Source organism: Elgaria multicarinata, chromosome 8 (assembly GCF_023053635.1).
Source record: "Elgaria multicarinata webbii isolate HBS135686 ecotype San Diego chromosome 8, rElgMul1.1.pri, whole genome shotgun sequence".
NCBI classification, from domain to species: Eukaryota; Metazoa; Chordata; class Lepidosauria; order Squamata; family Anguidae; genus Elgaria; species Elgaria multicarinata.
The window spans coordinates 105,361,184-105,384,010 of NC_086178.1; the positions used below are offsets into that span (position 1 = coordinate 105,361,184).

Below are 22,827 nucleotides of genomic sequence, written 5' to 3' on the forward strand. Positions count from 1 at the left end.
GTGATCTACATATGTGGAAATTCTCCATGCATTAAGAAGATATAACTCCAATTCAACTCTCGCATGCAACGACTTCAATCTCCCCACTGTGTTGGAGAGGATGCGATGAAAAGGGCTTTTACTTACATATGTGGTGGGAGTGTAAGGCCCTGAAGCAGTTCTGGGAAACTATCTTCAATATAATTTCTAAGGCCACTGATCAGATAATCTTCCCAGAACCAAGCCTGGCGCTGCTGTCCCTGCCCAACGCTCTAAACCCCTCCCTTACCCATAAAGAATTGGTATTTATCCTCCTTACGGCAGCTCGTTTAGAAATAGCCGAACACTGGAAGGATCCGAAGGGCCCTACACTCACTGGATGGAAAGGGAAAGTGTGGGATATAGCCTGCTCTGAAAAATTAACCTACCACCGCAGAGTCTCGTCGGGTCAACTTAGCTATGACCCATTCAATGAAATATGGTCTCCTTTTCTCAATTACATCAATGGTATAGATGTGGCATCCAACTCTGGTTTAACAGATCTTCCTCTGAACACAGTAAATTGAAGGAAACAAGCTCGGTTCGGCAACTACAGAAATCGTGTTTGTGTATTTATTAGAAACGCTGTCTGACTTGTAAGTTTTTATATGTATTTTTAACTTTTTTAAAAACTGCTTTGTTAAATGGAGTTTAATAAATAAAATTTAAAAAAAAGAAAAGAAGATATGTGGTCAGCAACACTGCATGTTTCAGCTTAAGGCCTCTCATAGGGACTGTGTACCCCTTGCGCCCCACATTTCAGATCACATGGCATTATCCCCAGGAATATGGTTCTATGTTTCTGGACAACTCATTGGTTTGACACACTACATGACTTCTGTTAGAAACAATTAAGAGTGCAATCCTGTACATGTTTAGATTGGGGGGGAAGTCATACAGCTCCCATGATTGCCCAACCAGCTACTTTTTTCTGTCTAAACATGCATAGGATTGTGCCCGAAATAAATCTATTTTGCTAGGCATGAATGTGAAAACCAGAAAACTCCATACACAAGCAAGAGTGTTTGATTTGTATTGACCAGGTAGTTATAGTTGTCATGAGACATCAAAAAGTAACAGTGCTCTTAAGATGCACCTTTTTTTTAAAAAAAAAAGGTGGGTTTTTTGAAATTTCATTATCAATATATTCAAGAGAATCTCCCTGCTTACCCCACTATCCCAGTGAAATCTGAAAGGAAGCTTCTGGCAACAAAAAGATCAGGTCTGAGTGGGGATGTACGGATTTTGTAAAACCCATTCCGTCTGCATTTCAGATTGTCAGGTGCTGTTTGTTCTGTTGTTCACTCATTGGCAGAACTGATTTTTCCAACTTCCCAAATTTGTGCAAATTAGCACTTGTGCAAATTCGTCCTTGCGCAAATTCACAAATCCCCCCAAATGCACTAATCCTTCCCAAATTGGGCAAATCCCCCCAAAATGCCCATTTTCATGCTTTAACCTAAGGGGGGGGGGAATGCATGTTTGTGGCAGGTCTTTTTTATTTCACATACATTTCTGCAACTAAATTTGCGTGAATTTTCAGAAAGTAATAAAACCAGTCCACAAGTCCACAGAATCTGTGCAACCCAGGAGAAAACGGTCTGCTGAGCAATTCACAGATTCACAGAAATCCATCTCAATTGATGCCATTGTGGATTTTGGCAACGTCCTAGGTTTGAGTCACCTTATCAATATGAACAAACCTCGTTGGGACCATCACAGTCAATGGCTGGATGGGACAGATGTTGGTCAACTTTGCTTCTTGCTCAATATTCAGACCAGCTGCCTGGAACAGGTGACTTAGACCAGCCACTTTTCCTTTTTGAATGGCCCGCAAGGATTGCCGCTGATACTCATCCCGTGCACGCTGTGCTTTATGGCTCCTTTCTTCATCAGCAGCTTTGGAACGCCGTACTGCAAGAAAGATAAAGTAGAGAATCATAAGTGCATTTATTTTTTCTCCATTCTAGTATATGTAGTCCTTGAGAGCTACCATGATAGGAATACTGCAACAACTAGAGCAATCCAGAACCCACACACCAAGATAAGGTTGGCAGCTGGTGGACCTAGCAGTCCAAGAACATACTGAAGATGCCATTGATGGAACCCAACAATTCTATAGCATTTTGCTGGCGTTCTTGGAACCTTTCAAAATAGATACAGCTACGCCACAATGACATCTTAACCTCACTTTATCAGGTTTGCTCCTTTTCTGTATATAATCTTGTTTGTTTACAATTGTGGGTTCAGAGTGAGATAGTGGATGGTGAGTGTTGTGGACCGCCCAGAGAGCAGTTGACAACATTATTCATTTATAATGAATAAATATAAATAAATATTAAGGCAAAACAACAACAACCCTTTGGAAGAATTAATAGGTATTCTTAAAAGATTTGCATTCTTCCTTTGTAGGTGAATGATTAAAATGCCTTCCTTTCCTTCAACTATATTAATATATTTTAATCCAGGTTGGTTCACATATTCACCTCTCCTCCATATGTTAACACCAACAGCCAGTGCAATGCAACGGACATAGTGTTGAACCTGGATAGGGAGAACCGTGTTCAAATGTCTATCACTTAGGTTAAACCTTCCTCATAGGTTTATTGGGATGTGGAAATTGGATGAACTCTATATATGTCATTCTTGCTGTCTTGAAAAACAAAAGTGAGTCGCAAATCATACATATCCACATGGGGGAGAAAAGGCGGTAGAAACATATCAGGAAAGGTTACAATGTCTGGGACTATTTAGCTTAGAAAAAAGGTGAGTAAGAGGAGACATGATAGAGGTGGACAGAATTATGCATGGCATAGAGAAAGTGGATAGGGAGATATTTTTCTCCCTCTCTCATATTAGAACCCGGGATCATCCCATCAGTGGGAGACTCAGGACAGATAAAATGAAATACTTCTTCACACAGTGCATAGTTAAACTACGTAATTGACAACCACAAAATGTAGTGATGGTCACCAATTTGGATGGCTTTCAAAGAGGACTGGTCAAATTCATGGAGAATAAGGGCGTGTCTAAACCAGGTTTTTTCCCCCCAGGGTCATACCTGGATCATCCTTTCAGAATCACAGAACAGTAGAGTTGGAAGGGGGCTATAAGGCCATCAAGTCCAACCCCCTGCTCAATGCAGGATGGGGTATGCACATGTAATTTTTTAACAGAACCTCTAAATGGCCCTGAGCAAGGGAGTAACTTTAAGACCTGCTTTGGATCCTGGGGGCAGGCAGGGATGACCCCTCCATTTTTGCAAGATAACTTGTTGCCCAGTTATCCTGATTTTGCCAGCAGTCCTGGGAAAATCGGGGACCGCAGCTGGTGTGCAGTCCCGGGGCCTGAATCAGTGGGGGGCAGCAATTTCACCAGCCCTGAGATGGGGTGGGCAGGCATGGTTTTTTTTGTTTTTGCCTTTTTTTCCGCACGTGCATACGGCTTCTCTTCTTTAAAAATAGATTTTTAAAATGGTGGCCACCTTACTTCTGGGATGTCACACAGCCATCTAGATGCTGGGGGAGGATCACGGAAGCAGGTATGTCTGCAATCCTCCCTGCTCCCTCCCTCTATACCCTTAGGTGTAGACAGGCCCTAAGTCTCATGCCTTCCCTTGATGCTGTGGTTTCAGAAGAAGAGTCTGATTCAGTGACAGAAGAATCTGATTTAGGGCCTAGTCAAACTATGGACTGTCAGGGTTCTGGGAACTCATCTCTGTCTGATTTCATAGCAGATTGCAGTCAGGGGAAGCCAGCTACTCCTCATCAACCACATCCAGAACTAGCCTGGGAAAAAGTATCTGAATCACCCCAGGATGAGGAACATTTTTGATAAGAGGCCAGGAGGTAGTCTCAGCTGAGGAAGGAGCATGGTCTAGGCATGTCTCCTAGGCAACACCAGTGGCTGAAAAGGTGAGAGGGGGGAAAACAGTCAGGCAAAGTTCTTGACTCCAGTCTAAGTGTTGCTGTAGGACTGAATTAATAAGTGAAGAACTCTAGTCACCTTGCACACCCCCACATAAAAGGTGAAGCCCAGCCAAAAGAGGTTTGAGGCTACAATGTTGGTAATTCCAGACACTTCTTTGCTGGACTACTCTTAAACCCTAAACTATTTCATGCTTTGAATCTCATGCCTTAAGACCCTGTCTTGGATTATTCCGCTGAACTTTAAATCCCTGTTCCTAGCTCCTGTTTGGACTATCTGAGTCTATTTAAACTTGAGCTCATGAAGCACTCTGATCCGTAGACTCTGGTGAAGTGCCTCTGGTTTTGTCTGCTGTAATAATAAAGGAGTTCACTGTTTCTTTAACACATGTTTGGGTACTGTCGTTGCGAGGCAGCCAGGCCCAACAATACAGCTATCAGTGGCTGATAGTACATGGCTGTACTAGTCATGAAGGCTGAATGCTGTCTAAAGGCAGCATATGCCTTTGTGCATCACCAGTTGCTGGGCGACACAAGCAGGACGGTGCCATTGCCCTCATGCCCTGCTTCTGGATTTCCCACAGGCAGAGTGGAGTTAGGATTAAGAGATAGTGACCTGGTTAGCATATAGTGACCTGGTTTGCTAACCTATGCTTTATTTAAAATCAGCCACTCTACATGCCAGTACTACACCTCCCAGCATGCCTTTGGCAGCCTGCAGGTGTCCATGTCCTCTGATAGGTGATTGCCTCCTCTCATTGCCCATGTTGCTCCTCGATAGAGCATTGAGGAGTAGCATCGCCAAGAAGGGAAGGTAAGTGGCTGTCAGTGGACATGCCCAGCTCTGGCCATGTCCTGCTGAGACTGCCTCAGCTTGCTCTTCTCATCCACCAAGTGTTCCATTAGGAGTCTGTACTGAAGGGCTGGGGCCAGGCTGAGCACTTGCCCCCCTTCATCGGTCCTGTTTCTGGGCATGCACAGAGTCCCTCCCCTTCCTCCCCCCATCTTAAGGGCAAAGGCTCCCCAGATTCTGAGAAAACAGCTATATCAGGACAGGGTGCCTTTGAGTATGTTCAGCGTTTGGCCTCTCAAAGTCACACTGTTGTATCTAGTTATGGCTTTAAAACCATGCATGGCAGGCAAGAGGAGACACTGCAAATGGATGCAGCCTATTAATGTGGGTTGTTTCCTTTTACGCGGAATTGGGTTGACTACTCAAGGGGTCTGGGTTGTGAAAGCCAAGCAGCGGCCACCCACCTGCACAATCACCATGGCTGCCAAAGGCTGGTAAATCTGGCCTCCTGCCCAAGGCATGCTGGGAGTTCCACCCAAGGCATAAGCCTAAGTTTTTATTAAATTATGAATTCAATTATTAATTGAACCCCCAAATTTCATGTTTTTAGATTTTTCTAGTACATTGTACAGCCAGACCTATCAGTGTGCCAAATTTCAAGTTTCGAATTCATATAGAAGTGGGTAAACATTTCCGAACATACACTGCACACACAGACTTTCTGCTTTATAGGTTAGAGATGACAGTGGTCCAGGATGAAGTATTGGCCTAGAAAATAAACATGCAGAGTAATTCTATTGTGACAGCAAAACATATTGTCTTCTCTGGTGGGATTTCTAACTGCGAGTTCTTTGATAAAGATAAGAATGAATTCCTCCTGCATTAGGAATGAACTTGAGCAAGTCACATCACTTGGGATAGATTAAGAGATCTCCATATTTTATAGTCTCTTTTGAAAAGCTGTGAGTCATAGGGCTAGGTTTGGATGCATGTTCTAAGAATGTCCCATGAATATGTATCACAGTGTTGTTGTTTTTAAATGATTTGCTCCAGCTGCGTGCTTCTTAATAGTCCTTGGTCTGCAGCTAATTTGGGAACAAACTCACAACAAATAATCAAGATTCAAATGATATTTGACTGCAAACATTGCATGATATGTTTCTGTTCTTCAGCTGAGGGGGGGAATGACTTTTGGAAGATATGCAACACAAGATCACATCAATGAAAGTGTGAGTATCATGTGGCTAATATCCAACAACTAGTAAAATAGCCACAATTATGAAAAGTGGAGTGTGTGCAGCCCGGGGGGTGGGGGGTGGGGGCGGCTTGTATGTTGTAGAGACTAGAATTCTGTGTATGTGTCCTCTTTCAGCGGAGACACACACCAGCACAACCTCTGTTAGTGAGGGCAGGTGAGATCTCATGTCAGGTGTGGAAGGCAGGTTTTGCCCACATCACAACAGTGTGTCCAAATGCAGCACTTTATGTTTCTCCATAGGAATGTATGGTAACCATTAATGGCAGTCATTCACTTACAGGGGAAAGTAGAGAGGAATACTTGGGAATGGGTAGGAACTAAACCTTTTGCCAGCACTAGTGATTCAGCCATAAAAGATCAAGTCTGGTTCTATCTAGGGATAGTGCTATTATTGAAATGTTCAGCAAATCCTGTCTCATTCTGAATAAAGCTTTAATCACAGCAAGTAGGCCTCTGTCTTCCATGGGCTAGGGAAGCAGTACCAAACATGGTGTCACAAGTAAATCTATTATTCTGAAGACAAGGCCCCCATCGATGCAGGAGGGAGACACGCCCTGTCTGAAGCCTCCAGAAAGTGCCCATTTCCCCCCAACGCATTAATGCCGGTCATCATTAGCTCAGCAGGGGGAAATGAGCACTTTCCGGAGGCCCTGGAAAGCATGTGTCTCCTCACCACCACGCTGATGCGGTTCTTAAAGGCCCTTTTAATGTGCCAATGGGGGCCCTCCCCTTTTTCCTTTGACCCCGCCCACTAATGAAATGCAGCCCCCCCCCCCCAATTGCTTCTACAAAATGAAATTCAGCCCTTGGGATGAAAGAGGTTGAACATTCCTTTTCTAAAGCATTCCTCTGGTTTCCTGAATCTCAGTCTCTGGAAGGTTGATATTTGTTGCAGAGGGGAGAGCCTAAGAGCAGGGTGGCATTTTTAAAAGGATACCTCCAGCCTCTCCTTCAAATGGATCTCCTGTGCAGGATGACTGTCCTCTTTTCCATACGCTTGCAAAATGCATAATTTTGATAGAGGTCTTGGTATCCACCTCTCAAATCACACTGATACGAAAGATACAAGGAATAGAATAATATGTTTGAACTGGGAGAAGAGAATGGGCAATATGGAAAATAGCTTGGCCCCTTGCTTCTGGCTCCTCAGCCTGACATATAACCCCAATATATAACCCCTGAAGACTAGGAGGCTAGAGCCTGGGAACTGACCACCCTATGCCTACAAAAAATTCTCCAGAATTTTTTAGCACAGATATTGGAGGCCAGGGTGGGAGAACATGTGGCCCTCCAGATGTTGGTGGACTACAACTCCCATCAGACCTCACCAATGAAGTCCAACAATGTCTGGGGAGCGACACATTCCCCATCCTTGTTGCAAGCTTATGATAGGCTGAACTCAGTTCACTAGGTTATTCTTTCAGAACAGATTCAAGCACTCCCACATCCAGTCAATGTACAACACAAGGCTGCCGCTGAAGGAGCACCTTCTCCACAAAGGGGAAAAAAAGGTTACAATGTAGGGGGCTTTTTGGCTTAGAAAAAAGAATGAGAGAGGTCCAGGGGGTATAACAGTCATTTAGATAATTGTGAATAACGTGGGGCCGAGACAATTTTTCCTCCCTCTCCCATAACACTGGAGCTTGTCTGTTTTTTAAGGGTTAAACCAGGCTTCCACAACCTGTGTTGAACTACAAATCCCAGCATCCCAACTATGTTGGTTGGAGGATAGTGGGAGTTATAGTCCAATGTATCTGGTAGGCATGATTGATTGATTTGTTTTGATTTGTACCCCATTTTTTACCAAGAAAAATGGCACCCCAGGAGGCTAATATTCAGGACAACTAAATGGAATCCACATGTACAAAAAAGAAAAAGAAAAAAAAGAATAGAAGACCACAGAGGAAAGCCAATACCTCTCTCAAAATACTAGAACCCGGGGTCATCCCATGAAACTGGTGGGAGATCCAGGACAAATAAAAGGAAGGACTTCTTCACACAGCGCATAGTTAAATTATGGAACTCACTACCACAAGATGTAGTGATGGCTACCAATCTGGATGGCTTTAAAAGGAGGTTGCATCAAAGGCTACTAGCCCTGATGGTTGTGTGCTATCTCCAGTATTCGAGGCAACAAGCCTGTGGGCACCAGTTGCTGGGGAACATGGGTGGGAGGGTGCTGTTGCACCATGTCCTGCTTGTTCATCCCTGGCCGATGGCTGGTTGGCCACTGTGTGAACAGAGTGCTGGACAAGACGGACCCTTGGTCTGATCCAGCAGGGCTCTTCTTAGGTCCTTATGTTCTAATACCACCATGCCCTGCTTGCGGGAATCAGAAATATCTGCCTGGGCCACTGAAAGAATGCTGAACTAGACGGATCTTGTTTTGACCCAGAAGTGTAATTCTCATGTGGCAATTCAATGACACCCCAGTGTCCACATTTGAGAAACATTAACGTCATATGTTTCTTTTAAAAGCACCGTATCTCAATTACCTACAGGAGAGTGTTGTTATTTGTTTAGCTCGACGAAAGGAAGCACAGCAGTGAATTAAGCCGAACACTAAAATTAGTAACGCTTCGCCTATTGACTTGGCAATAAATAGCAGTGGGGTGATGAGATGAATCCTCATTCAGTTGGAAATTCCATCTACTAAATAAATTAGTAGTGTCATCAATATCACTGCAACATTCACCCCCCACAGCAGCTGTGCTAGCAATGCGCCTCTTCGACCCCACCGACCCTTGGCACTGGTCAACACAGCGGCTGACTCAGTGATGGCAAGACATGATGGGACCTGGCTCTGCTCCTAATGGATAATTTGGCTTCTGCAGCCAGCACATAATACCAAAATGACATCTCTGCACCTTCCTGGCTTCTGATGCTGGTAGAGAGAAGCCAGGTTATCATTACCATACAGTTGAGGAGTAACAATGGGGCAGCATTTGTCCACACGCTCTTGGACCATGTGAATGCACAAGCCTAAGATGCACAAGCCGCACAGTTGTGAATTCCAATAGATGAGGGGAAAGTCACACTAAGGTTCCAAGCGCACACTTGGAAACTCAAGAATGAATTTTTGAAAAGCAATTGATTTGAGATAGTTTGTGGTTATTCGCTTTCTTTCTTTCTTTTGCTATCTCCGAATAACTATAGCAATGTTGTCATATATATAATATATATATATATACACACACACACACACACACACACACACACACACACACAGAGAGAGAGAGAGAGGGGGGGGCATGGCTAGATGAGGGTTTTTTGGGGGGGTGATCTCGCAGTTTTATAATCACGAGATCGTCCCCCTCGTCTACATGTGGTGTGCAGCATCCCAGGAGGAAGAGGACATCGTGCCCGCCATTTTGTTTTGTTGTTTTAATCGGAGAGGAACACAGGAGTGCTCCTGCGCAAACTGTAAGTATTTTTTTTTAAAAAAAACCTTGCGCTCACCCCACCCCACCCTCAATGGGCACAGAGCTCCTGAGGGGCTCTGTGCCCCAGGCCCGGTTCCCGTCTCCTCGCGTTTACTCGCGAGGAGCCAGGACAAAACCACAACGGAAAGCCACACATCCCATGGTGCCAGGATCATCCTGGGACTGCAGGAAAAAGCAGGGGGAAAGGGTAGGGAGATATCCCAGTGCAAGGGAGGGATCATCCCTCCCTGCTCCCGGGATGCCCTGTGTCTCATGTGGATGCACAGGGACGGAGCCGGGACAATCCCCAGGATATCGCCTGGTCTAGCCATGGCCAGAGAGAGAGAGAGAGAAGGATCCTTTCCTCTCATCCTCTTGGGGATTTCTTCTTGCTCCCTGGAAAATCTTTCAAACCCACTGGCCAGACTTCCTTCCTCCACCGGATCCTTCCCACAAATTCAAAATGTCTTCCCAAATAACCTGGTGATTTTACATTATATATATATATATATATATATATATATATATATATATATATAACACTCCAAAGTATGTGGGGATGTACAGAACACAGGGAATAGATTGTGCCTGTCCCTGACCTCCAAACATTCAAGACCCCTTCTGCACAGGGGCCAATGTGTGTAACTCGTGATTAGGCAATCTGTGACCTGCAAAACTGGAAGCTACAAGTACTATGCATAGAGCCCACGTGCACTGGATTGTACACACACAGCTCCTGGGCAGATAGGACCTTAAATGCATGGTCAATGGCAGGTCGGACTACATGTATACCTAAATAATAATAATAATAATAATAATAATAATAATAATAATAATAATTTTATTTTTTACCAACCTCTCCCTTTGGATCGAGGTGGAGAACAACATTAGAACAGTAATCAATACAATTGTTTAAAGACGGATTGGATGTCCGTATGGGCTTAGTATGTTGTCTAATATATCTTTGTTTTCTCCCTTGTGCTGCAAACCAAAATTTTATTTCAATTTAGATGCTGCTCCACCTGAGATCACCAAGTATCTACCTGGACCCCTTCCTCAGAACTCTGCCCCATGCCCCAGACTGTAACCAAATCATACATGACATTATTCGCACTGTGAGGAGACCATGGAAGACTTCAGCTCATTCATGCCACACCTACCACATAGAATCAGAGAATATCAGAGTTGGAAGGGGCCTACAAGGTCATCGAGTACAATCCCCTGCTCAATGCAGGAATCCACTCTAAAGCATCCCTGACAGATGCTTGTCCAGCTGCCTCTTGAAGGCCTCTAGTGTGGGAGAGCCCACAACCTCCCTAGGTCACTGGTTCCATTGTCGTACTGCGCTAACAGTCAGGAAGTTTTTTCTGATGTCCAGCTGGAATCTGGCTTCCTTTAACTTCAGCCTGTTATTCCGTGTCCTGCACTCTGGGAGGATCGAGAAGAGATCCTGGCCCTCCTCTGTGTGACAACCTTTTAAGTATTTGAAGAGTACTATCATGTCTCCCCTCAATCTTCTCTTCTCCAGGCTAAACATGTCCAGTTCTTTCAGTCTCTCTTCATAGGACTTTGTTTCTAGACCTCTGATCATCCTGGTTGCCCTCCTCTGAACATGCTCCAGCTTGTCTGCGTCCTTCTTGAATTGTGGAGCCCAGAACTGGACGCAATACTCTAGATGAGGCCTAACCAGGGCCGAATAGAGAGGATCCAGTACCTCACGTGATTTGGAAGCTATACTTCTATTAATGCAGCCCAAAATATCATTGGCCTTTCTTGCAGCCATATCACACTGTTGGCTCATATTCAGCTTGCAATCTACAACAATTCCAAGATCCTTCTCGTTTCTAGTATTGCTGAGCCAAGTATCCCCCATCTTGTAACTGTGCATTTGGTTTCTATTTCCTAAATGTAGAACTTGGCATTTATCCCTATTAAATTTCATGCTGTTTTCAGCCCAGCACTCCAGCCTATCAAGATCACTTTGAAGTTTGTTTCTGTCTTCCAGGGTATTAGCTATCCCACCCAATTTTGTGTCATCTGCAAATTTGATAAACGTTCCCTGCACCTCCTCGTCCAAATCATTAATAAAAATGTTGAAGAGCACTGGGCCCAGGACTGAGCCCTGCAGTACCCCACTCGTTGCCTCTTTGAGTCCGATTCTGTAGCCAACTGCGAATCCACTTAATAGTTGTTCCATCTAGCCCACTTTTAGCTAGCTTGTTAATCAGAATGTCATGTGGTACTTTGTCAAAAGCTTTGCTGAAGTCAAGATATATGACGTCCACAGCATTCCCACGGCCCACAAGGGAGGTTACCTTATCAAAAAATGAGATCAAATTTGTCTGACAGGACTTGTTCTTGACAGACAAATTTGATCTCATTTTTTGATGCACACATGTAGAGTGTGCACATCGGAGCATGGTCTACTTTAGCTTTAAGTCTGAATTCCATGTTTTAGGGAGGTGCCTGAGCATCACCAAACCCCATCTCCCCACACTTCTCCCTAGTAATGTCGAGTTCAGGGATGATCAACCTGCATTCCTCAGCCCCATTTCGAGATTAGTGCAGAACTCTGGCAAGAGCAACATGTCCCTCCCCTGGTAGCCCACTGCATGGGAAGGGAAAAGAAAAGAACAGTTGGTGGCAGAAAGAGAAAAGGGATGACCCATCCACTTCTGGCTCTGGCTCTGCCCATTACAGACTTGGGCTCTGCTCACTGCCAGCATGCAGTCTCCAACAGGTTGCGCATGAAGGAATGTGGTCCTTGACAGAACAAAAAATGTTGCCTGCTGTAGCTGGAAAGAAGCATGGTATGATCAGGGGTCTGGAAACAAAGCCCTATGAAGAGAGACTGAAAGAACCGGGCATGTTTAGCCTGGAGAAGAGAAGATTGAGGGGAGACATGATAGCACTCTGCAAATACTTAAAAGGTTGTCGCACAGAGGAGGGCCAGGATCTCTTCTCGATCCTCCCAGAGTGCAGGACACGGAATATTATTATTATTATTATTATTATTATTATTATTATTATTATTATTATTATTAATTTATTTATATAGCACCATCAATGTACATGGTGCTGTACAGATTACACACTAAATAGCAAGACCCTGCCGCATAGGCTTACAATCTAATAAAGTTGTAGTAAACAATAAGGAGGGAAAGAGAATGCAAACAGGCACAGGGAAGTGTAAACAGGCACCGGGTAGGGTGAAGCTGACAGTATAGGGTCAGAAAAAACTCAATGTTTAAAAGCTATAGGGAAAAGAAAAGTTTTTAGCTGAGTTTTAAAAGCTGTGATTGAGTTTGTAGTTCTCAAGTGTTCTGGAAGAGCTTTCCAGGCGTAAGGGGCAGCAGAAGAAAAAGGACGAAGCCGAGTAAGGGAAGTAGAGGCCCTTGGGCAGGCGAGAAGCATGGCATCAGAGGAGCGGAGAGCACGAGTGGGGCAATAGTGTGAGATGAGAGAGGAGAGATAGGCAGGAGCTAGACCGTGAAAAGCTTTGAAGGTCAACAGGAATAACGGGCTCAAGTTAAAGGAAGCCAGATTCCAGCTAGACATCAGGAAAAACTTCCTGACTGTTAGAGCAGTACGACAATGGAATCAGTTACCTAGCGAGGTTGTGGGCTGTCCCACACTAGAGGCCTTCAAGAGGCAGCTGGACAACCATCTGTCAGGGATGCTTTAGGGTGGATTCCTGCATTGAGCAGGGGGTTAGACTCGATGACCTTGCAGGCCCCTTCGAACTCTGCTATTCTATGATTCTATGAGATCTTCATCTTAGCATTTCCCCGCACCCTGCGAGCACCTGCCAATGAGTAACAGCAGGTTAGTGGGGAAATACTAGCACAAAAATGGTGCACAGTGACAGATGCACTTACCAGGGAGACATGAGTTAGCAGTGTCCCAATGTCTCCACTAAACAAGGCATTTGGGGCCAGGTCTTGCTTACAGGTGACCCCAAACACACCACTGCTCTCAAGTACCCAAATAAGGCTTGTTGCTATAATTGAAGTTCTTCTTTTCTGACATCGTGGGCACCAATTTCTTCTGTGTCCATCATATCACATAGAAAGTTGTTAACAAAAAAAACCAAAATAAAAACAGTAGAAAACAGTAGAAAACCAATTACAGATATCAGGGTGTATTCCTATATTACTGCTCCTCCCGTGCATCGGGGGTCATGTCTCCTTTTTCATTTGAAAAAATAAGACAGGGCTTATCATTCCTCTACAGAGAATTATTATTTCCCCCTCTTTTCACTGAAAGTTAATTATTCAGGATTTTACTTTATCAGAAACATTAGAGGCCAGGTACAATCATAGTTAGTGGGAATATCATTTGTCACATGCAAAATTAATTTGGTGCAAAGTGACCTGGTCTCATATGAATGGCAGGTCACAGACTCTGGGTAATTGACATTCAAGAAATTCTTCTGAATTCTATGAATAAGGATATATTAATGTAACGCATGGCCCCTGCTCCAAGACGAGTGAAATCCACAATGGCACACAAACCAAGGCAGTGTTATCACTCCTTCTGCTTCTGATGTCCAGAGCCAAATGCTGTTGTTTACGTCGCCAAAATGGCACCATCCATGCACAGGAAGTTATCAGCAAGCTCAGAGAAACCTGAAGCTTGCAGATATACAAAAATTCTTTAGGGGAAAAAAATATCCTAAGTGGGCAGGGATTCAAAACAGCCCAGTGAGGACTGAATGCTGACTGAAAGCTCCATCACACCAGCATTGTAGCCCACTTTTGTCGTGCGTTGCTTCCTGTGATGTCACATGTCGTCGTCGTCCATGTCCTGCCGTGATCTCAACTCTCCCCCCACCCCATCTTTGCAAGGTTTCTTGGTGCAGGGAAAGAACCGTTTTTCCGGCAATGCGCTCAACCCTCAACATGTATTTTTATCCGATCGTACCCAATCCGACGCTCTGAGGGCGTGTGTTAAAGGGGTGGTATTGCTGATGAAAGGGAGGGGGCGTGCTTTTTCTCCAGAGACACAAAAGGGAAATAGGGAGGAGGGGATCAGAATAGACACTCCAATTACCCCCTCCCATTTTAAAATTATTAAGAACACTCCATATGTCCTTGTACTTGCCCCCGGGGAATCATTCCCCTCCTCTGAAGTCCACATGGAAACAAAGGCTACTCCTAGCAGGCTAGTAAAACAAACAAATAAAAACCCTGCAGGTTTGTCATGGGCTTATTTTACAATGTTGATATAAATGTACATACAAACTCTATGTACATTTATATATTCTCTGTAGTATAATGCCAGTATTTTAAAAGACAACAGGCATTTTTCACCCTAGTATATATTGAATTAAAACATTTTATTTGCTTTTATGAGAAATATCTGGACTGTCCCTAACACAGGGAAAGGGAGGTCAAGGTGTGCTGTTCTCATAGCTATTGACATATTTATTATTGCACTTATATCCCACCTTTTTTTCCTCCTGCAAGGAACCCAAGGAAGCACACATGGGCCCTTTCTACACCTATGGGTGTAGAGGGAGGGAGAGGGGGTGATCCCTGACATACCTGCTTCTGGGATCATTGCCCCCAATCTAAACAGGCCGCACGACATCACAGGCATCGTGCCTGTTGCGGCCACCATTTTTTTTAAAGGGTCAGAGCTGGAGCGCACTTGTGCGCCAGCGAAAATTAAAAGGTAAGGAAAAAAATGAAAAGCCCTGACCCCACCCCCAAGGGCACTGGACTCCCCCCGTCCTGGCTCCTTCTCTCTGATGACCCCCACTACTTACAGAGAAGAGGGGAGAAGCCAGCACGGGCACCCACACTGCCTGTGGTCCTCGAAATCATCCCGGGACCGCATATAAAACCGGGATAACTGAGGTCTCAGTTATCCCGGGAAAATAGAGGGATCATCCCTCCCTGGTCCCAGGATCCCCTGTGCATCATTTGGACACAGGGGGCGTTGCTAGACCAGGCCTTAGCGCGCCTTCCAACCCGGTTTCCCTGCTGTGCGTCCAGATGACACACAGGGGAATCCAGCCTCAGGCCGGGGCTGGGGGAAGTGTGGAGACTTCCGCGAAAAGCCACGGACCGGCCTGGCACAGCACTCGTATGAGCGCTGTGCCCATCGGCCCGGGGGCGGAGGGGAAAGAGAGGGGAGGGGCTTGCCCGGGCAAGCGCCACTCGCCTGCTTGGGAGCGGCGGCGGCGGCGCGTGGCGCTCCCTCTGTCACCCGCCCCCCCTTGCCACCCACCCTGCCATCCTCCCCCCCCCCCCCGGTTTTTTAAAAAAACCCTTACCTTCCCGGTGTCTTCGGGCCACCCGCGGCCCCTTTAAACAAACAAAAAAAATGGCGGACGCCGCAGGGCTTCCGTCCTCCCTGCAGCTCCGCCGTCTGGAAGTGTGGGGGAGGCGCGCTAACGTTAGCGCGCCTCAGCCCCGCCTCCCTGCCGGCGTAAGCCGGCACGTCTAGCAAAGCCCAGGGATGATTCTGGGATGATCCCTGGAAAAACAGCTGGTGCAGAAAGGGCCAAAGTCCTCCTCCTCTCCATTTTATCGTCACAACACCTCTTTGAGGTAGGTTAGGCTGAGAGTCAGTAACTGGCCCAAAGTCACCCAGTGAGTATCATGGCCAAGGGGGGAATAGAACCCAGATCTCCAACACTCTAACCACTGCGCCACACTGGCTGTCTTGATTTCCAGCTCCACAAAAAAAACTGCAAATGGAACTTCAGCCTAGTTTTCAGAAACAGCAGATAGTTAAACTTTGGACAGGGCTGTACCACTTGATACTACCGGTGGGGGCCCACCTAGCTGAATGCTCAAAAAAGATCCGGTCTTGCACATAAACATTGAACAGGTCAGGGAGAAGTTTTCTAGGCAGAAGAATTCAGTCATTTGAGCTTCCATTTGCAGTGACAAGTTGTAGAGACCTGGTACAAGTTTATCACTTCTTCTGCTACTAGACCACAGATTAAGGTTGCAAGGCAGCAAGTCCCAATTATTGCAACTAGTTCAGCTGGGCTTGCAATATATCTTTGAATGAGATTCTCAATATAACAATATGTTGCCCTTTCTGGTCTAAAACAGGGCACCTAATAATAATGTAGATAAAATTCACTTTCGTATTGTGTTTTCTTGTGCTTTTTACCAACGTTCTTTATAAACCAAATAAAGAAAATGAAACTAGGTAAGGTGGTATCTTTTACTGGGTCAACTAATTTGTTTTGTATTCTTTGAGGCTGAAGCAGTAAGTAGCAATTCCCTAACATAAAATTCATAAGCAAAGCCAACTCACCCCAAAGAAAACAGGAAAATATGTGGAAAACACAATAAATCACAGAAGCCTGACAACAACAAAAAGCTCAAATAGTGGAGTAAAGTGTGTGCAAAACTCTCAGAGATTCCTGTCTATTATGATCAGCAGGAAGGGGTCCCCTCTTTTAGAGAGATTTCGTCAGATAGGGCTGGGATTTTTACACAATTATTACCTCTGTGTTGTGGAATTCCCTTTCCCGTGCTACATGAAATGGCTTTTAGCGGGGGGGAAAGGCAAGATCTTACATTTTGAAGAAGATCTGAGTTTTCCAGTATATTGGTGACACTGGCTTTAGTTGACATTTGGGGTTGGATTTTAATGGTCTTGGTGGTTTTACCCCCTGAAAAGTTAATAGTTTATAATGTTATATTGACGGTGGTTGTGCAGGTGAAACTTGCATTCCTGTCTCTCTGCCGAGATGTTAAACACTGTATGCACGTGTGACCTTGCCAGAAAACCAGCAGTCAAGCTGGATTGGGGAGTGAGGGGAATGGGCGCACTAAACAAGCATCCTGCCATGCTCCCAAACAATTAATTGGCACCACCGTTCTCCACCTTGGCTGTTTCATTGGGCTGGGAACCACCTGTGCAATTAGGTGCTGCATGCAGGATTCCTCATCCAGCCAGAGATACTTGTACAGAAGGCAGTTTCTACCCACATCTGTCCCTTGGCTAGGATCTAGGCCTCTGTGCTTCAGACACATAATCTTACTATTAGGTTTCTGGAATACTTCTGATGACCAAATAAAATATGGATAAACGGCATCAATATGGCTTGAGAAATGTATCTTGGTCAGACCTGATCAGTATCCAATGCATGTTCTGGAACTATATAAAATACAAACCATGAAAGGTTCCCCCCACCCCTGTTGAGTCACTTAGGAAGGCACAAGGCCTCTTCCCTTCGTCAATTTATTCATTTCTCCAGAGAGGAATGCTTTCAGTCAAGGACAGCCCAGCTCACACATCCTACAGCCTCGTGCTGCAGATTGCTCAGGCTAAATTCAAGACCTTGGCATAATTGAAAAGCCTTGATAGGTTAAAGTTCACTCACGCTGTGCTTCCCATTCATGGTCCTCTTTTTCATTATGTTGGCTATCCTGCTCGTCTTGCTTGAGGCTCAGGTACAGCTCCTGAGCTCTGCGTTCTTCCTGGAGCCGTATCTGCTCTTCACCTCTTTGCCTCTCTTCCTCCTCTCTTTTCTAAACAAAACAAAGTTGAGGAGGGTGTCAACACTGGGAGGAAACAGCATATAAGGAAACCTCTTATGCCATGGGATGCAACTGCCCAAATCATTTTATTGGCAAGATTCCTGAAGATTGTACTGTGGCAGCCAAACCACCCTGCACTATGATAGATGACACATCTGGAAATTCAAAAGAGCCCAGGTTGCTGGTGTCCCAATTGATCCCAGGTGTGAGTCAGTTTTTGGGCTCCCTTGGGCAAGATAACTTTCACAGGCCTGCTCCCTTAGTGAGTCATATGGCAAAACTGGGAACAACTGCATCGGAGAGAGAACCATTTGTCAAAGACATTCCAGAAAGAATGAATAAAGCACAGTTTGACTCTATGGTTGCAAACCTATCTACATGTAATTGGAAGTAAGTCCAATTAAATAGGGTGACCCTATGGAAAGGAGGACAGAGCTCCTGTATCTTTAACAGTTGCATAGAAAAGGGAAGTTCAGCAGGTGTCATTTGTATATATGGAGAACCTGGTGAAATTCCCTCTTCATCACAACAGTTAAAGGTGCAGGAGCTATTCTAGAGTGACCAGATTTAAAAGAGGGCAGGGCACCTCCAGCTTTAACTGTGGTGATGAAGAGGGAATTTCACCAGGTTCTCCATATGTACAAATGAGACCTGCTGAAATTCCTTTTTCTATGCAACTGTTAAAGATACAGGAGCCCTGTCCTCCTTTCCATAGGGTCACCCTACAATCAACAAGATGGGGCATGCCGTACACTGAGTAAAGACTGATCCAAAGGGCCCCCAGATCCGTGCCCAACACGTTTTCTAACAGACAAATAAATGGGCTACATTTGATCTGTGCTATCACTTGGTAAGTGTAGTGTCAGGAGTGCACCCTAACTCTTTGCCCATTTTGTCATAGAAGTTTCTGCAAATCACTGTTATTCTCAAGCAACCCAGATGAACTGTTGACAGCAGAAAAAATACAGGAGGCTCCCCATGAGACTTAGGGAATCATGTTGCTTCCGTGAGCTGCTTTGCCTCTTTGTTTCCAAACAGCTTTGTACTCAGCCTCATTGCACCTTGAGAAATGCTAGGGTGCATAGTGGGAGTTTTCATACTGTCAAAATTTGAAGATCTTTCAGAGGAAGATTCTCCAATGTTTCTTCATGACCTTTAAGATACCAGTAAGGACTGAGGTTGCTTGACTGCTCGGAGGCAAGAAACACTTTTAAAGAAAGGATATGGGCAGGGAGAACTGGCACCTCCTATTAGCAAGGAGAGGGGAAGAACAGACATACTTTGTCAAGTGTAAATAAACAAGGACAGGTGTCTTGGGCTTCACAAGCATGGTTTGCTTCGTGCTACCCCCGCCAGCTGACGATCTTCTAAATGCTTTCTGTCCATTGACATTTCAAAAATGATTGGGATAAAGTAAGCAATTTGCTAATTACAGGCAATTATCATAGTCAGGGAATATAAAATTGGAGCGAATGCAGGTTTCTACCTTTGGCAAGTAATCAAGGTGCTTTGCCAGGTGGTTTGGGGGGGGAAAATCTTTTATAAGGGCAACATCTCACTCAGCTGCAGCTTGAGCAGTTATTGCTAAATTCCATGCTTGCTGTTGACACCAGGTGGGAACTCATTGAGTTGTTTTTCAAAGGATTTTGGTGCAAGAGGCCCACAAAAGTTAATAAGTCTCTGCAGGGTTGCCACATCCAAATCCTAAGCTATATATACTTGATCCGCTCTGAGAACGATTGGCAAGCAAGGCCTCTTCCTTGTAACTGTGTGATCGCTCACGGCAGTGGGCTGACCAATTCGTGATGTCCCTTTGGCACTCAGAAATCTGGTTTGATTGGGACCTAAGTAACTCAGGTCCCCCAAAGTCAATACACCCTCTTCAATGCATTCTAGCCTAGCATCTCACCCTGCTTCTGCCCAGTCAGGCAGGCCTCGGAGAGAATCAGTTGTGCCAAGAAATCCCCTGTCTATCTCTCCCTCGGCATGATGTCACTGTCCTTATATTAAGGGTGGAAATCGATGCCGCATGTGGTTTCCTCACCCCAACAGTGGTGGATGCAACCACCATGGCAGCTTCATTTTCCTTTAATGGGCTCAAGTTAAAGGAAGCCAGATTCCAGCTGGACGTCAGGAAAAACTTCCTGACTGTTAGAGCAGTACGACAATGGAATCAGTTACCTAGCGAGGTTGTGGGCTCTCCCACACTAGAGGCCTTCAAGAGGCAGCTGGACAACCATCTGTCAGGGATGCTTTAGGGTGGATTCCTGCATTAAGCAGGGGGTTGGACTCAATGGCCTTGCAGGCCCCTTCCAACTCTGCTATTCTATGATTCTATGATTCAAGGCTCCTCTTACAACACTCCAGTGTACCCTGACACACTGTTTAGTGCTTTAAGAGTTGCTTAAATGGTAAGATTTGTCAGCCCTGGGTAGACACTTCCCTTCAACATATCCATGTTTTAATCTTTGTAAACCACCCAAAGAGCTTCAGCTATGGGGATGTAGATAAATGTAATAAATTATAGAATAATAATATGCCTGAAAAGGACAAGAACATTGTCCTTCCAGAGAGCTGTAGTTAGAAACCTTCAATTCAAACCCTTTACCTCAGAAACCATCAATAGAAAAGAGAGTTCGGGTTCTGTCACACTCAAGTTTAGGGTAACATCAAGAAACAAGACCCGGAGCAGGGATAATCAGCCAAAGAGATGGGCCAGTAGCTCCCATTGAGTTCTATGGGACAAAATAGACTCCGTTGCAATTTGGGATAGAGCTGAGAGGCAGGAAAACCTGACATTCACCCACACCTCAAACATTGAAGTCACCAAGGACAAAAGGTTTACCTCCCCACCATTGCCACCATGGTGTTCCTATACGGCAGAATGGCTGACATCCCCTCACTGAGGGGAGTGGGAGAGAACCAATCATTACACTTGAGGGGAAAGTCCTAAAGATGCGTGCCCGACACCTTAATTCATATGAGTGCTTCTACAAAAGACGTTTATTGTACAATGCCTTGCCCTTGCTCACGCTTCGAATTTTATAGGGGGGGGGGGGAGAGAGACATCGTCATCTTCCTGTCACCACCCTCCCATATTTTCCACTGCCTCCTCCATCATTTTCTTACGGTGGAAAACCCATTAAGGAAGAAAAGACGGAACAGCTTCACAAAGCCTTCCAATGGTCATCACTAGGACCCCTCCGCCTGGAAGAACCCTGCTATTTCATTGCAAGCCTGTCAACAGGGCTTTGGAGCTTTTTTGGCTGAAAAGCGGAATAGAAATGCTTTAAATAATACATTTTGGGCACCAGGAGAAATCCGTCCAGCATTCTTGGTATCTGACCTGCTTTTTCTTTTCTTTTTTTGTCTGTGTCTTTGTGTCATTTTAATCAAACCTATTTTGTGCTGCCATTGCTTTTTTTATTTTTTTACTTTATTTTTTGTAATGCTGTTTATTGTTTTATTATTCTGTTGTCAACGACCGCAAAACTTCTTTTAGGTTTTTTTTTTTTAAAGGCAGGATATAAACCCTAAAATAAGATATAGAAATAAATAAAATGTTGCAGTGGGAACCAAAGCCTCCAATCACCCTTGGCCCTGTCTCCACTAACAGGGACTCAAGGAGGAGATGCAATAGGAGCAGATTGTATCCACCCAAGGGTCCCTGGAATTAGGGTTGCTGCCTTTAAAAAACAGGCTGATGTGCCTTCAAAAGCAGTGTGATAGGCATAATATAAACGCAGCTGCCGATAGATTATAGTGTTGGGAATTGCTGTACCTATTACATTTCTGCCTGCCGTGCCATTTGTAAAAGCGCATGCACTCTGGTGGGGGTAGGATACAGGTTCCCTTTCCTCACACAAAAAGACATCACTGTCATTATAAGGGGCATTTTGCTAGCATAAGGCAATTGTGTGCCTGTGCATGGTACAGTAGGGCTCTTTGCATGCTGATAACCAGCTAATGTAATATTCATTGTACATGTTAATGACAGGGGGTCCCTGTATTTCTAGCCCTACTTCAGTCCTTTCATTTTAAACAGATTCAGTTCTGTGGTTAAGTTGTCAGTTTAAAAATAATACATCAGCTAAGAATGATACAACAGAATAATGCCAGCAATATCAGTTTCTTCCATCGGAAAGCCTTGGGGAAATTAATGGTGGTCTTATCTGGTTTAAGGCTGGATATTTCTTTCTTCCTCGGAAAATTAAAGAACGGCGGAAGACAACAGGGGCGGCAATGCCAGACAGTCATAACGCAGGCGAGGGAGAAGCGTGCACGCAACTTTGTGGCTTTTGAACACGTTAACTGCAGCTGCTCACCCAAATGAACAGACAAGCTGATTTGAAAGTGCCTGGCCCACAATGCCAGGTGATTAGCTGCCGTAAAACGTAGCAATGAGCCAGGACTGCAGCTTCTGCTGCTGCCCCACACCTGCCCTTCCAGTGTGGATTGGATCCAAAACAAATGGTCTCGTTTATTTAGCATTTTAGATGATGTCCAATGGAGATTTAAAACCAAGCAGAGTGTTGTGCTGCTGGTTGAAAAAATGGATGAACTCCAAACTGGCAAGATTAGAAATCTTGCCAATTTGGTGATCATCTCTTTTAAAAAAACAACCTGTTTAGAGTGGGACTCACCTTAATGGTTATTAAGGGTAATGTTACTTCTGGGCCCTCGGGTCTCTAAGCCCGAATCTATTCCACAGAGCCCTGGGTGTCCATTGATACCAGTGTAATAGGATGACCATATGAAAAGGAGGACAGGGCTCCTGTCCTGTATCTTTAACAGTTGCATAGAAAAGGGAATTTCAGCAGGTGTCATTTGTATATATGGAGAACCTGGTGAAATTCCCTCTTCATCACCACAGTTAAAGTGCAGGAGCTACACTAGAGTG

At 44.9% G+C, this 22,827-nt stretch overlaps 1 protein-coding gene across 1 annotated transcript in view; it reads right to left on the reverse strand.

Moving 5' to 3' along the window:
* SH2D4B (SH2 domain containing 4B) overlaps positions 1 to 22,827 on the reverse strand; it is a 135,722-nt gene that overhangs the window by 58,019 nt on the left and 54,876 nt on the right. Inside the window, exons 4-5 of the mRNA XM_063131661.1 lie at positions 17,771 to 17,918; positions 1,722 to 1,932 (exon numbers count right to left, since the gene is read on the reverse strand). Of these exons, the coding sequence (XP_062987731.1) occupies positions 1,722 to 1,932; positions 17,771 to 17,918 (359 nt within the window). The remainder of the gene's footprint in view (positions 1 to 1,721; positions 1,933 to 17,770; positions 17,919 to 22,827) is intronic.